At 38.3% G+C, this 16284-nt stretch overlaps 1 protein-coding gene across 1 annotated transcript in view; it reads left to right on the top strand.

The window, feature by feature from the left end:
• The window catches only part of LOC135195705 (protein suppressor of sable-like), a 20996-nt gene extending 7234 nt beyond the window's left edge, over positions 1-13762 (top strand). The window contains exons 3-12 of the mRNA XM_064222108.1: positions 845-976; positions 2542-2701; positions 3200-3345; positions 3901-4122; positions 4551-4713; positions 5571-5759; positions 6501-6701; positions 8669-9033; positions 9726-9958; positions 11072-13762. Of these exons, the coding sequence (XP_064078178.1) occupies positions 845-976; positions 2542-2701; positions 3200-3345; positions 3901-4122; positions 4551-4713; positions 5571-5759; positions 6501-6701; positions 8669-9033; positions 9726-9958; positions 11072-12476 (3216 nt within the window). The 3' untranslated portion in view covers positions 12477-13762. The remainder of the gene's footprint in view (positions 1-844; positions 977-2541; positions 2702-3199; positions 3346-3900; positions 4123-4550; positions 4714-5570; positions 5760-6500; positions 6702-8668; positions 9034-9725; positions 9959-11071) is intronic.
• Positions 13763-16284: the final 2522 nt, after the last annotated feature.

Here is a 16284-nt window from a genome sequence, read left to right as displayed (position 1 = left end):
CTCCTGTTAACATTTCAAACCTCTTTGTAAATTTCCCTTTCAGTGCTGAATGACCTCTTCACAGGCCCCAGCCTTGGCCTTTGGCCTAAATTTTATATTTCCTTCCTTTCTCTTTCCAATTCCCCCAGTGGCAATAACCAACCATCCTTTATGAAGACGGTTCTTTTCTTCAAAGAAAGCTATGCCAATGAGTGAAATATGGTAAAGAGCAGATCCTCCAAAAATAAATCTTGACTATGATGGTGGAGGTCCTTTCATTGGCTCTCATTTAATTCTTCAGGAGGGACCCATTATCCGTTCCGGTTTGTGGATTGGTTTGTAACCGTAACGAGCTGCAGTATCATTGCTCTTGTATGTAAATAGACCGCGGTTTTCACTCTCAAGTTTTTACACATAAGAATTAAAGGGGTTAGTGTGATGTAGGTTACATCATTTTTAATCTGTATTGTAAGTGCTCTTTATATTGCTAGCAAAATGTCAAAGTATCTGTAGAACAGGCAGAATATGTAGTTCATTTTTTTTTATTATTATTATTTTAGTAGGATTTTAAGCAAGAATGTAAGACAAAAGTTGGTCCAAGTATTAATAGAGGGAGAACAGTGTGGGATTTGACATGGAAGAGTGTGTGTGTTTGGATAAAGTCAAATGTTTGAGGACAACCCCCAAAAAATAGAAATGTATTATTGCTTTGAAATTGATTGAGAGCCATAATTGATTTTTGCATCGTATTTTATTTTTGTAGTTCATTAGCAAAAGCAATAGATGGTTTATGCACATACTGTACAGTAGCATGATTATTTACCAGAAACCTTATGCCTATGTTAAGTAATATTTTGTATTTCAGGGGAAAGAGGATTCTAAGAGAAAGCACAGGGAAGATGATGATGAAAAAGACAAACGCAAGAAGAAGAAGAGAAAGAGAAAACACGCCAGCAGCGATGAGGAAGAAGATGAAATACCAGCTGCCCCTCCAAAGGTACATTTTTGACCACCTGTATTGTGTAAATTTTTTTTTTATTTTTTTGGGGTAAAATTCAATTTGAGCCTTTGCATTTTGCTATTGATCTGTGGATTGTTAGATTCTAACTTTGGGTCTACTGTCCTGCCTAACCTGCCATGGCCCCATAGGGGGCTAGTGCCATCAGTGCACCTTATACGGATACAGGAGGCATTATGTAAGGTTGTTTGCTGCATCGGTTCACCTGTAGCTACAACTTCTTTTAATCCTTTTGCTGTACCTCTGTTCATATTCTTTTTTCCATCTAACTTTCCACCCTCAACAAACAATTTTTTCAAAGTGTAAGCGCGAGGTTTTCCTCCTGTTGCACCTTTCAAACCTTCTCTACTGTTTCCCTTTCAGTGCTAAATGACCTCATTGGTCCCAGTGAGTGGCCTTTGGCCAAAATTCTATATTCCTTCCTTCCTAACCTGCCATGGGGCACCGTTCCTTGCTTGGTCTGTCTTCAGATGCTGTGCCCTACCTGGTCCATTACGAGGCTTGGGAATACATATACCAAACTAGTCTTTTATTATTTTAGTAATTTATTATTAATTAATTTACTTACATTTTTATCTATTTATCCGTCTATCTATTTATTCTTTATTTATTTACATTTTTTTCCGTTTATTTATTTATTTTTCCATTTTAAATAAGTGATCTCGTCTTTTTGTACTATTTTTCTTTACCTTCTGTTACTTCTTTCGAATGAACACCATTTTCTTTGGAAGCTTAAATGTCAAGTCAGTGGCTCCTGTGGTGGGTTTGTTCCATATGAATAGGGTTCCTTGGCTAGGTTAGCAAAGACTTCCTACATAGGGTAATTTTTGTTCTGTAAACGTACATAGGCTTGAGTTTCGTATGCTGTATACAGTACTTCTACAATTTATGTTGTCCTTCAGTGATTTTTCCAGCTATTTTTATAATTGATTCCTTCGTTTATTTACCATTCCTGTCATGAGTCTGATCTTCAGTTTTCCTTCCTTTTTTTTGTTGTTGCTTGTTCTCATTGTTTGCATTTGTGTAGGAAATTGTTAATACTTTCTGATGGCCATTCCTTATCTGGATGGCTGATTGCTTCAGATAAAAATTTCTTTATCTCAGTGTCTGATAATATGATTTTAATTCTGTAATTGTATTGAACTTAAAAACGGAATCGTTTAAGCGCCATCCGAATTTTCACCGCCCATAGGAATATCAAACTAGAACTTGTGTCGATCAGAAATTTTTTCATATTAAAAAGATTATAAGGGAGTCTATAATTTTCTCCTTGCATTTTAATAAATATTTATTTATTTATTAATTTATTATTGATTAAGTAATTATTTTTTTTTTTTTGATACGTGAGATCTCTTCTTTCTGTATTTCCCTTGACCACCTCTTACTTATTCTTTGGAAGCTTGACGTTCAGGTCAATGGTCTTGTTCAATATAAATAGGTTTCATTTGTGAATAATAATAATAATAATGATAATAATAGCAATCATTGTCGTTTTGTCACAGTTGAAAATTCAGTCAAAAATTCAACGTTTCCCTTTCCTCCAGTTTCCCCATAGGAAGGTGGTTCCTCATCCGCATGCCTTTGGTGACGAGATGGGCTTTGACGCCATGCTCCAGCAGGAAATGTATCTACGAGGCCGCTCTCCCCCGCCTGGCATGGTCACGTACGGTCCTCCTGGACCCTTTGGTCATCCTATGTTCAGAGGTGGGTGACCTATGTCAGGTTTACGTATACCTTTACAACTTAAAGGGAAAATTAAATCTTATAAAATAAGATTAATTCCATGTAAACTCCTGCTTATTCATTGAGTTTGATGTACAGTGTTGCATATGCATTAAAAACCTCTAAAAGTATTCTGTAATTCTATAATTCTTTTTTTAATTAAAAGAATAAATGTGTCATATGTCTGTACAGTATTTTCCATCATTTTAGGTTATTAGCTATTTGTAGAAATTTGTAATAGTATATCTTGTTAATTACACTACATACATCACTAGTTTTCCAGAATACAATGAAATGAAATAATGTCCATTTGTATCAGAATTAATTAAAGTAATGTAACTTTGAAGTTTGTGGTACAATTGAGATGTAAAAAAATTGAATGTTGCATTTTCATTCATAACCTAAACTATTTCATTTTGTATTTACATTGACATCTACTTATGTATATATATACCTATTGTATCCTGTCTTCCCAAACAGATTATGATTCTTTTGACTCTGGATCGGATTCGGAGATGCGTATGGACCACAGACGACGGAGGAGACACAGGAGATCAAGATCTCGTTCTCCCTCCCGGAAAAATGAAGCCATTTGCATGTACTATATGCAGGGAAGCTGCCAAAGAGTAAGTTTCGGAGAGTATTGTTTGGTCAGTCATATAGAATATGCCCTGTAGAGGTGTAGGGCCTTCGTTGCAACCATATGTGGTGTACTGTAGGCATCAATAAAGGTGTTTTTTTGCCAGTATCCCTTTGTCCCCTAGCTGCACTCACTTTTTAGCCTTTCCCTTTACCTCCGTTCGCTGGAGATATCTTGAATATTGAAGCACTGGCTATGCTATAGAGTCTGTCGCTTACTAGGTTTTGTATTTTAGACGGTCAGACTTTAAGTAATTGACTGGTTAAGGGAGTATACTGTAATATGGCAATACTGTATTTGACAATTTCTGTCCATTATTTAATAGCTTGTAAAGAAGTATGGCATTTTAGGTGAATATTGTACTATCTTTATAAGGATCATTCTGATGTTTCTTCCTTTGTCGTACATTTTCATACAAAATTCAAAGGCTGGATCTTTGAATTTTCAGTAGACTTTTCTGGCATAATGTGGTTGGGGAAGTGTTTTCCTTTCGGGTATGTGTGACGTACTGTTCTTAGCAAAACTGTCTTTCATCTTACAGGGGAAGGCTTGCCCGTATTCTCATGACATCCAGCCGCAGCGTAAGATGGAGCTCTGCAAGTTCTACATGATGGACTGTTGTGCAAAAAGAGAGAAGTGCTTGTACATGCACAAAGACTTTCCTTGTAAATACTACCACACTGGAGTCAAATGCAAATCTGCTGAGAAATGTAAATTCAGCCACGAGCCCATGTCAGATGCCACAAGAGGCATTTTATTAAAGGTACGGTATTGTTTTTAAAGGTTACAGGATATCTTTGAAATACTGTATGACAGGTAACATACTGTAATACAGTAACACCTCAGTTTAACATATTCCTTTGCATAAGCACCGTATTATGATATACATATAATTTTTTTGCTATGTTACCATTTCCAATGTGGTACACGTTTAGATGAATCTCTTAAAGTTGAATGTTAAGTGTAAAGTATAGGTTAATGACCCCAGGTTTTCTGTAAATTGAGGTGCTTATTTTGCATGATGTCTTTGTAACATTCCTTGGAAATGCTGTACTGTACTGTATTACCACACAGTTTGTAAACTAGTACAGTAGTACTTAAGTAACAAAGCTGAAGTTTATATATTAGGATTTCTCTTCATAGAGAAAAATGTAGTTGTAAAAGGGTCCTAAATGAACATATCTATTGCAGCATATCGAATTAGCACCAAAAGACATTCTTGGAGACTTCCCCCGCCTGACAAAGGAGGCAGCCAACATGGTCGTGTCCATCACGGAAGCCCATCGGAGCGGCAACCCCATGGATGTGGAGAACATGCCCGGTATAATGGATCTTCGTGATAGGGGATTCAAATGTAAGTTTAAGTCTAACATCGGACCTGTTGTGTCCTTCATTACCGATGAAGAGAAAGCGTTTATCTTCTAAGTTTTAGTTAACAAGAAAGTTGAGTTTGCTCCATAAGCTCAATCGCTGGAGATGTTGGAGGTCAAGTTTCCATTGGGAAAGAAATAAAGTCATGATGCAATCCTTGCAGTGCAAGTTTATATTGCGATAGAATTTTATTCATGTTTTGTATTCTCCCCTTTGGGGGGGTTAGTGCCATCATTGCACCTCATGAACTGCACTGTAGGCATTATCTAAGGGTCCTTTCAGCATCCCTTCGACTCCTAGCTACAACCCCTGTCATTCCTTTTACTGTACCTCTATTGATATTTTTCTTCCATCTGACTTTTCACAATCTTAACTACTGTTTCATTGTGCAAATGTGAGGTTTTCCTCCTGTTACACCTTTAAAACCTTTTTACTAAATTTCCCTTTTAGTGCTGAATGACCTCATAGGTCCCAGTGCTTAGCCTTTGGCCTAAATTCTACATTCTATTAAATTTTTCTGTTTACAGCACTAATAAATCAAACAGATGTCTGCTTTATTACATATTACTGCTGAAAGTTTTCTGTCACATTTATTTCATACAGTTGAAAATGCATCCTTGTTCATATTCATTGTAGTATATTTACCTAATTGCTCTACATTTGAAAACCATTAATGTGAACAATGCACATTGTGGTTGCATATCTAGATAGATAGATATAAATTTGAGTAGAAAATGTTTTGATAGATAGTCTTGGATAGAAGCTGGATTTTTACTATGTTCTTAAGAATGCTTTGATTTTTCTAGGCATAGCTTCTCAGGAATGTTCATATTTTTCCAGATGTTGATAAGGCAATAAGAAACGTCATAAAGAGGCAAGCGAGAGCTAAGAACTTGGAGGATGAGGATGGTGGAATCATGATGGACAAGATGAAACACGGTAAAATGGGCGACTCCAGAAGACATGGTGACATGGGGGAAGATAAGATGTCCAAAATGTATGGGAAACATGACCACATATCACCATCGAGTAAGTCCCTTTAGTTTGTACTTGAAGCCGCCGAGTAGAAAATTCGTTGTTGTTTCTAGATTAAAAGAAAGTACTCTGCCATATGCTGTATAACTAACATGTCTTTTAAGTACTCTGCCATATACTACTGTATAACTAATATGTCTTCTAAGTTCTCTGCCATGTACTGTAAAACTAATAATGTCTTTTAAGCACTCTGTCTTATATTGTATAACTAATAGGTCTTTTAAGCACTCTGTTTTATGCTGTATTACTAATTTGTCTTTTAAGTATTCTACCTTGTACTGTACGACTTTAATTTGTCTTGTGAGAGTCTGAGACCTTTTTGTTCCCAGATATTGAAGCTGTTAATTTTTTTCTACTTTTGTTAGGTCATGCATGGCTTAGATACCAAGAATTGCAGTTTCTTTCCACTTGAATATTCATTTGAATTTTCTTAAGCTACTTTCTCTGAAAAAGAGTGCTAGATGAGTGTTCTTTTGGCACTCCAAGACTGCTAGATATCAAGCTTTTACTATAAATGTTTTATGCCTTAGACTTTTAGAACAGTAATATACAGATTGCCACCACCACTATGTACTATTGATACTGATAGAGCAGTATAAATCAATGCTGCTACTTTCAGTAGTATATAGCTTTGGTATATTAACTGTAGTAATCAGGAATACTTTTGGAACTGTACCACTGCTACATTGCTATTCTGTGTTCATTACGCTGAAATGATACTAAATAAATTTTCAGAACATCACGATGAGTCTCGAGTCAACCTGGACCGCAATGTTGAGAATTTGGTCAAAGCCTTCCGGAATCAGTCGTATGACAAAGGGATGAGGAACCAACCTCCCCATGGGTCACCGGAAGACTGGCGGCAGCGAGGCAGCCACGACAGTGGGGATTGGATGGGAGGCAAGCCAGATGAAAGGGGCCCAAGCTCATCTCAATGTAAGCGTTAATGCTTTTTCTCCTTGCATTTCAAAACATTTTTATCTATTCGTTATTTTATTTTTGCCTTTGTAATAAGTGAGATCTCATCTTTCTGTATTTTCCTTTACCACCTTATACCTCTTCCTAATGAACACCATTATATTCTTTGGAAGCTAGAATTTAAAGTCAGTGGCCCCTTTGGTGGGCTTGGGCCATATGAATAGGGTTCTTCATCTTCTGATTGATAATGATAATAGAAGTGCAGTTCTGCTGTGTTTTTATAAATGTTTTGGTTGAAATACAATGATGGTAAAACAAAATTGTACAGGCAGTCTGTGGTTTATGATGGGGGTTCCGTTCCTGAAGTGTACCGTAAGCTGGATGTTCCATATTAAAAAGTTGCTAAAAAGGAGAAATAAAGTGATGGAAGCCTTGCCTTGAATCCTTTGGTTTTTTTGAAAACTTCACAGTTGATTTATCTTTATTCTGGGGAGGTGTGCACCCATGTGCATATTTTCTTCCGTTGCTTACATTGCACCGTAAGAATGAAATGACATAACCATGGAACATCCGCTGTAACCTGGAACAGAATTTTTGATGAATATATTTGAGAAGCACTGTGAGTTCAGAACGACTTTTAATTTAGTTTTTTTACTATTCCAAGAATTTTGAGAAAAAACATAAACAAATTAGGAAATTGAGAAGTTAGCATTAATTGTAAGGTTATTTTCCAATAGATCATGTAAATGTGACCTACAGAAATCAGTTACATTTAGTACAGTACGTACTATTATTATTCAGAAGGTCAACCCTATTCATACAGAACAAGTCCACAGGGGCCATAGACTTGAAATTTAAGCTTCCACAGAATGCGGTGTTTATTTTAAAGTAGTAATAGAAAGTAATAGGAAATACAGAAGAATAAATCAGTTATTAGAAAATAAAAATATATTCACAAGTGAATAACTAAGTAGACAAATGTAAGCAAATTATTAAAGTACAAGAAGAATTTTTTTTTTTAGAGTAGTATGTAATGCATTGCATCTTTGATTGAAGTTTTGCAGTTCCAATTGCACAACATCCTCAGGGAGACTGTTCCACAGTCCAATGATTGAAAACCTGGGATTTAAATAAGTCTTATTTTTTAATTGGGACTAAACTGACACAAAAATGTTGCACAATACATTTGGAGATGGGCAGTGTCAGAACCTGATCTCATGTTGAATCAAAGCATTGATATGCTACTTTGTTCTTGACAAATAAGCGAGCTTGGATACTCCCACTTTCAACACTTCACAAACCAAAAACTGACATCTTACAAGTACAGTTTACTCCCGCCTATTCGCAGTTCTGGATTCGTGGCTTCACCCATTCGCGGATCTTTTCTGTGGAAAGTATATCCACATTTTTCGTGGAAAATTTGCATATTTACAGAATTTTTCATGGAGAAATATTAACTTGGTATATTTTCATATTTTCCTGATAAAACTATTGAAATAGTTAGGTAAAAACATTTTTAGAGGGTGTCAAGTGTTAGCAGATTTTAGCTATTTGGGGGTTGGGGTTGTGGTTGTTCCTATCCCCCACAAATCCTGGGGGACAACTTTACTATAGCATAAAAACATGGGCAAAATTGAAGATTCCAGTTTTATGTGATAAGATCCTAATGCTCTTAGTAGGGTTGATTCAGAGTACTGTCAGTATTTTCAGAGTGATGTAGAGTAGGCTTTCTATGCATTACAGCTTTTGAGGATAATAAGTTACTCACATTTTTATCTATTTATTTATTAATTTGTTGACTTAAATTTTCGTTTTTAATAAGCCGTCACTTCTTTCTGTATTTCCCTTTACCTCCCATTACTGTATTCTTTGGAAGCTTGAATTTCAACTCAGTGGCCCCTGTGGTGGGCTTGTTCCTTATGAATAGGGTTCATGTCGTGAATAACAACAACAACAATAATAATAATAATATTTTTATCTTCCAGATAAAAATATGGTAAATGGAGAGGTTCCACCTATGAGAGGGAGCCCTATCACGCCTAACACCAGCAGCTGCTCGGAATCGATGACCAGCCCAAACAACAACAACATGGGCTCTGGTGGGGACCATGGCCCAGGAAATGCCATGCAGCACCCTAGTCCAGGAAAGAAGTTAGGTGGTATGATGGCTTGCATGCCGCAGAAGCAGAGGGATTTCTTCCAGCGGATACAACAGCAGCACTCTGTCCAGGATGACGACGATTTGATGGACAATAATCCGGATGAGGCAGGTGCTGGCACGAGCAATATGAATTGGTACAGCAGCGACGAAGAGGGAGACGGTCCTTCGCCTAGCAAGCCCCCTTGGCAGGTATGTGAAGCAAGGTTTTGTATTCTACCTGTTCCTCTTTGTTTATTCTGTAGCCAGAAAGGAAGTCTAGTACTGTTATTGGAGCCTCGTATGTTATTGATTGACCTTTTAATTGGGCTTTTAGGCTTTTATTAAGAGTATTTTATTTTTTTATGCAAATCTAGTAAATTGTATTTTCTTTTGTAGCCGAGGTGAAATGAATGAACTGAAGATTTTGTTCAAACTGACTCCTGAGATTCAAGTATCTCAGATTTGTATGAGATAATGTTATACGTATTGTCTGTTCCATCAGACAGCCATTTGTTGGAGTAAGTTGTTAGATACAGAACAAGATACCACCCAAAAGTTGGAAAATGTTCCCCTGAAAAGAATATATAACACAATCCAAGCCAGACTATTTCCTCATATAAGTATTGGGTTTGCCATCCCTTCTGGATTTTGTTCTCCCTTGAGCTTTGATTGTACCTTGAGGTATTGGTTAGATAAGGATATGTTAAGTTGGCAGTGCTTGGTTCTTTTTGTAGTCTCGCTCTGTCCCTTTATATATATAAGGTTTCTTTAGGAGAATTTAGTGTAATTCTTGGATTGAAACTTGACACATTTTCTTTTGCTTGGATGTAATTGATCCTTTCGTATGTACAGCGAAGGTGGATTTTGCTTTGGTAAATTAATTTCAAGTTTGATAATTTCAGAATCCAAGCCACAACACCATTATGTCGCCAAGTAGAACGCCACCGGGATCTAGGACACCACCTATGGGTGGAGGGAGGTTCACTCCTCCAGGGAAAAGGGACGATGGAAGCAATACTCCTCCAATGGCGCAGTCTCAAGCAAAGAATCCCTTCCCCAACATAAACCTCGACAACATCAAGATTACCGATTTAGCTTTCGTTCTGTCGGCTGTCAAAAATCAGGTGGCAGCGAAGTGAGTATAAAATTTACCTGCTTTCTTGTCATTGTTAAATCATGTACGTATTCAGATCCTGAGTTCAAAGGCTGGGATTTCAGCATTCGTAAACTTTGTTTGGGTGGCTGCACTTTTGTCTATTAGATCATTAAAGATGGAGATGCTTTGAATTCAACACTTGGACAGCTGACAGATCATCAAGTTTGGTATCTTTGCAGAATTGTTTGGCTCTTAAAAAAGAATAGCTGGTGGGTCATATGCATTTTGAAATATTCTTAATTTAATGTTTATGTAAGTAATTTTTGTTCAGGCTTTTTTTTTTCTTTTAATGACTGCTCAGACCTGTGAAAAATTCTCTGTACATACAGAGAAAAAAGAAGCCACAGTATTTTAATTTTTGTTCTTGAAAAATCATCTTGTACTTCATGGAATTATGTTTTCATTCTTGTAAGTAAATTCTGAAGACTAGAGTTGCTAAACAAAATAGATTATAATCAAAGATTATAAAGCTGAAATGACTCCCAAATCTCACTGCCACCCATATCCATAATCATTTGATGATTGTGAGAGAGTCAATGTTTGGCACTGGGCCTATTAGGGTTGCTGTGATTTTCAAGTGACAACATGAGAACTAGCAGAAGTGGAAAGCCATATCCCCTTTAAATAATTTTTTTTATGCTCCAGTGTACTGGTCTTGAAGGTGCTAACCCTAGAGAGGCAAAATGAGAAAGCACAAAATTATAGCAATACTGTATCAGATTTACAAGATAAATTCATAGCAGTACATAACAGCAGAAGAGAAGAGGCCCTGAATTTCAAATGGTGTCTATATTTGAATTTTGAGTATTTCACTTTTTAAGACAGCTTGTATAGGTGTTTATGAATTTTCCAAGAATTATTTGCTTGTCTTCTGAGAATTAAGAAAAAGTTGTAACCAGTGGTGTGGGTAAACTGCATGCTGTTCATAGTAGTAACCCAGAACTTATTGAATAAGCACATATATACTTAACAATTTTATTGGTATGACTATGATACAGACTGATGTAATTCAGAGCCCTTTAGCACCTAGTAAGCTATGCTAGGGCAGTGATTAAACATGTCCTTTCATGAAATGTTTCTTTTTTCTTGCAGAAATAATCCGGAAGATTCAAACAGAGATCCCAGAGGACCTGGCTCTCGAAGAGATGTAGATATGTCCAGAGATAATGGGGACAGCTCGAGGTACCCACGTGATTCTAATCAGAGGTCTGATAGCATGTATCCTTCAAATTCTTGGGGAAGGAATTCCTGGGACTCTCAAGGGTCTTTGGACCGACCTGGCGACTCTCGAGATTCACAGGGTGGCTTCCTCTCACCCAAGAGGCAAGACTCCGATCACGATCAGAGACAAAGAATGTCTGATACTGACCTACGGGTGTTACCGAGAGCAGAAGGTCGCAGGGAGGATGTAGGCGGTAAAAATTCACGGTGTGATACAGATATGCGAATGTCTAACGAGTCATCCATTTATGATGTGGACCTAAGGCAGCTAAATGTTTTGAAGGGTTTGGGAGACAGTGATGAAAGTACATCACCCCTACCTTTTAAAGTACCAGTTCATACTCCTGCCAAGGAAATTGTTGCATCGCTGTCATCTCACTCTCCGATGTATTATCATCTTATAAAAGTAACCATCCCCAAACCAGACTTCTCTCACCTAAAAATTAACAGAGATGATCCAAGGATAATGGACGACCCAAGACTGCGGCGAATGTTGCGAAGGAATTCCACAGAAGATTCTGCAAACAAAAGCCCCAGGGCACCCTCCAGATACGAAATGGATGGGCCCTTCAGTCCCACTGGTGTACAAGGCTCCAGAAGTGAGCAGAGATTTAACGAAGCAGATTCAAGAGATCCCAGGGTTGCTTCATCCAGAGATCCAAGAGGGGAGCCGAGAGTTGATCCACGATCTGAGGCTCGCCCAGAGCCTCGCGTCGATCCCAGAACAAATGTGCGCGTTGACCCTCGTGTTGGTAGCAGGGGCGATCCCAGGACTGAGTCTCGGGACCCAAGGGCAGACCAGATGAATGACATGCGCAATCAAGACCCTCGCATGGGTGGGATGTATGGTGGTGGTGGAAATAACATGGGCATGATGGAAGGAGGAATGCAATATCAGAATATGGGACCAGGCCCTGGTCCTGGTCCTGGTCCTGGTCCTGGTCCTGGTCCGGGTCCAATGGGAGGTCCACCTTTAACAAGAGTTGACCCCAGAGGTAGACCAGGGCTGCTTGGTCCAGCGCCGGTGCCATTTTCGGGGAATGTTCCTCCACCATCGCCAAATGTTGGACCTGGAATGCCGCCGCCTCCGTATATGATGGGTCAGATGGGCCCCAACAGTGGGTATTATCCAGATGATCAGGGTGATATGATGGGAGGTGGAAAGTTTCCTCAAGGAGGGTCAAATTGGGGTGGTCCCATGCCATCTAATGACCCTCGTTTCCATAGGGACATGGGTGATGGCCCCCATTCATACACTCCCCCACCGGTATCCTAGTGATTTGGCGATGGAAGTGATTGTACCTGTACCTTTTTCTCTGTGATTAGCCAAATGGCATTTTACGATGTAAGTTGTTACTGTTAAGAGTTCTGACCATGCAAGCAAGTTCAGGACGTAATGTATATTTTAATATGCCTAATAATTAGGTTGATCGTCATGTAGTATACTGTTCTCTTTGATAAAACTTGAGATACTGATACTCAGTTTTGCCCATAATTATTATTAAATCATAATTGTATTCAAATAGTTTTATTAGATCCGGGATATGATTTTTGTTGATTCATTTGAAGTTATGTAAAATTTGTTGAGATTTATGTAATTTTGTACATAATAGACCAGTCTGTTGGAGATTCGACAGTCCTTCAGAGATCAGACCAGGAATTTTATTCATTTTAAGACTAAGAATTTTTAAGTGGACAAAATTTTTTCCCTGGTCATTTGTAAGCCTAGGTTAATGTATGTTGTGTTGAATAAATGTTTGTATGGAGATTGTAATGTGCTCATATTACAGTGCCATACCTGTCTATTGATGTGGAGGATGACTCGTATATTTTTATGTGGAGATGTAATTTAGTCTTCCTTACACTGTTACAGCTATAGGACACTGTATGTACACATGTATATTTGTTTTGTAAGAAAGGCCTATACTTAACTTTTAATTCTGTTCTTCATATCCTCTCTCTCACTGACGAAGAGTGTTTAAAGTACAAAAAAGGAAAAAGAGCCGCTTTAATGATAACGACTTCATACTAATTTTATGTCACGATAGTTTTGGGAGCGAGTCCAAGTGAAACCTTGTAAATAATTAGGGGAGATTTTTGACTTGGTATATTTTCCCTTTCGCAGTAACTGGTGTGGCACCATACTTGCATCATGGTAGAAAGGATGTTGTATTCATGGTCTGTAGTATTCCTGTGAAAATTTAGTGGTGAATTACAATTCCTCTGAAGATTAGTCTTGTGGTCGGAAAGTGTGCTTGTTACTAAGAATGGAAAGCGCAGAAGTTATGGAAAGTAAGTTAATTGGTTCTGAAAAGTAAGACTTTGTTAAGGAGTGGAAAAACTAAAGTTTTTTTCTTTGCACCTTTCAGGCACTGTTACATTATACAATATTGTTGTTGTAATATGGTACATAGTACATGCATTGTTGATGATAGAAGTAATATGTTGAAGAGATGTTAAACAGCAGCTGATGGATCCTATTATTTTTATATTCATTGCTCAAGGAATATTTCATGTTTTCTACTGCAAGTATGCATTAAAAATAATAAGCTTTAAGTTTAACTGTAGTTTCATTTTTGATTACCAGCCAGAATCAGATGTGTTCTTAACCCATAGATTGCTAAGTAAAGCTTGGGCTGATTATTGACATCTAGCAGCTCTGACTTTATTGACTTGTATTTGTTCCTACGAGAATACTAACCTTCATTTTGTATATGGACATACCTTTGGCCAAAGCTTAACTGGTCATTGAAACTTGGTAACAAGGTGGTTGACTAGTGGGGACCCCCTCACTAGGTAAACTTCTTCAATCACCTGTGTGGATGTTGTGGAAACTTGTTTTAACTATTGACTGGTTTGAATGGTTGATGACTGGCTTTTTTGTGAAATATAGTTTTGACTGTTAAGAACTGCGAGTGCCAGATAGCTCTTATCCCGAAGGAATGATCAATGTAGATATCCTGGACATAAACAAGTATGTGTTAGATTAATGTTTTCTGTGACTATCAACCATCAATCTTCGTGAACTATTTGCAGAGATCACAAGTTTATGCTCTCCTTGAACTGTGGCAAGTGTCTCCAGGTTGTTTGCCCGGCGGAAGAAGTACTTGAGGAGATAGTCAAAAGTCGACACTGCTGTTCTTACTTCCTCTTCCCCTTTCCATGCCTGTCTTGATTCACTGCTGATGCTTACGAGGGTAGTTTAGGCCTGTTCTTCCTTTGTTTGGATCTAAGATGGTGTGATGGATCAGGTGACAGTAGATTTGGCCAGTATCGATGCTGGTAGCATGCATGTTCTTAGTACTCCTTCACTGCTTCTGCTTCTCCTTAGGGTATGGAAGAACTACGAGCTTAGGGTGTTATGGCCTTTTCGAGGCATTTAAGGGGATCTTTCCATATCTGCCTTCCTTGGACATTTGGACCCTATTGAGTGCTCTTCTTTCATGGATGTTCTTTCAGCTCCTGCCCCTTGGAACTCCTGGTCTTGTCCCTTTGTGGATGCCTCCCCTGACTTAGGCAGATGTGTAAGAGGACAGGAAGACTCATGGTTGTATGAGGTCAAAGAAGTGTTGCCTTTTCTTGTCTTCCTCCTTACTTTATTCTTTGTCTACCCTATCATCAGATTAGCAGAAGTAAAGGAAGGTCTAGAAGGGTACCCAGTGCAAGATGATCTCTTGCAGCTCTCACTCTTTCATTGAGTGATGGTGAGCTCTTCAACATGCAATCCAACTTTGCTCTTGGTCACTTGCACAACCATATTGAGATAGGACTGACATGGGCTCTCCCATTGCTGCGATTCCTTGGAAATGTAGAGAAGACTGCACTTACCCAGGACTACAGGCTTAAGAGCTATTTTGGTATATTCTGGCATATGCTTGTGATTAGCCTTCTGGCCATTGTTAGCATAACCATATTTCTCTTCATGGTACCAGCCTGAACTGTCCTTGCTGCGGGTGTTGTCAGATTGGAATCTGTCTGGACTTAGATGCTATGAAGGAAATCACTTGAGTTTCTTGTCTACCTCCATCAAAACATGTTCACTTTTCTATGATAAAAGATTACTGCCCAGCCTTTGCCCAGGTCATCTGACTGAAGGGCTTGAACCTCTGCTGCTGCTGAGGTTTTCATGCTCTTGGGAAACTTTGAATAGTCATGCCTACCCACAAACTCAGGCGGCCACTGTGGGATGTGATCCCTCTTCCTCCAGTCTCGCCCAGGTGTTGTACAAGTACGAGCACTTCACAGATAAAAACCGTAGTCATGGATCTTTAAGGTAGCAGAGCACTTTCTTTAATGAAGGTATTAGCTATTAGCACTGGTTTTCAGTGATATACTGTACTAGAGGAAATCTCTTCTTCAAAACTTGTAGGTAAATTGTTTTAACTACATTGGAAAATTGTGTTATTTGGTTCACAGCCTTTACCATGAGGGTCAGGATAAAGATTATAGTACTCTGTTTCAGAAGTAATAAACTCTAACCCCCATAGGTGGGGGTGGGGGAATAGTGCCATCAGTGCACCTCATGCAGTGCACTGTAGGAATTACTTAAGGGTCTCTGTGGCGTTCCTTTCAATTCCTTTTACTATACTTCCATCTTACTCTCCATCCACTTTTAGCAATTGTTTGTGAGGTTGTAGCATCAGTGTAACCTTTTATGTACTCTCAACATTCCTTTCAACACTGAATGACCTCATAGGTTCTGGTGCTTGGCCTTTGACCTAAATTCTGTATTCTACTGTGTGACCTGATGACCACCTGAAGTACAATAAACATTTTTCCCCATAAACAAAACCTTAGGGTCAGTCCTATAAGGGTTGAGTGTTTTAATTCAGTTTTAACTTAATCATCAGGTAGTTGCTCACGGCTGAGATTGATGAAGTGAAGGAACTGGAAGCCCTAATTCTTCCTGAATTATTGATGTGACTACTGGACTGTAGAGGACTTGGTGAGTACTGAATTATTATCATAATTCTGATACAGTATTCCTTTTTGTTCATACATAATTATTTCAGGGTCATGCTCTATATTCTGGAATGGGGAAGACGGTACCTGTATAGTAATTTTAAGTCTGGTTTGGTCCAAAA

This window comes from Macrobrachium nipponense, chromosome 16 (assembly GCF_015104395.2).
Source record: "Macrobrachium nipponense isolate FS-2020 chromosome 16, ASM1510439v2, whole genome shotgun sequence".
NCBI lineage: Eukaryota > Metazoa > Arthropoda > Malacostraca > Decapoda > Palaemonidae > Macrobrachium > Macrobrachium nipponense.
The sequence above is the reverse complement of the archived record's forward strand: the minus strand, read 5'-3'. Positions and strand labels throughout refer to the sequence as shown.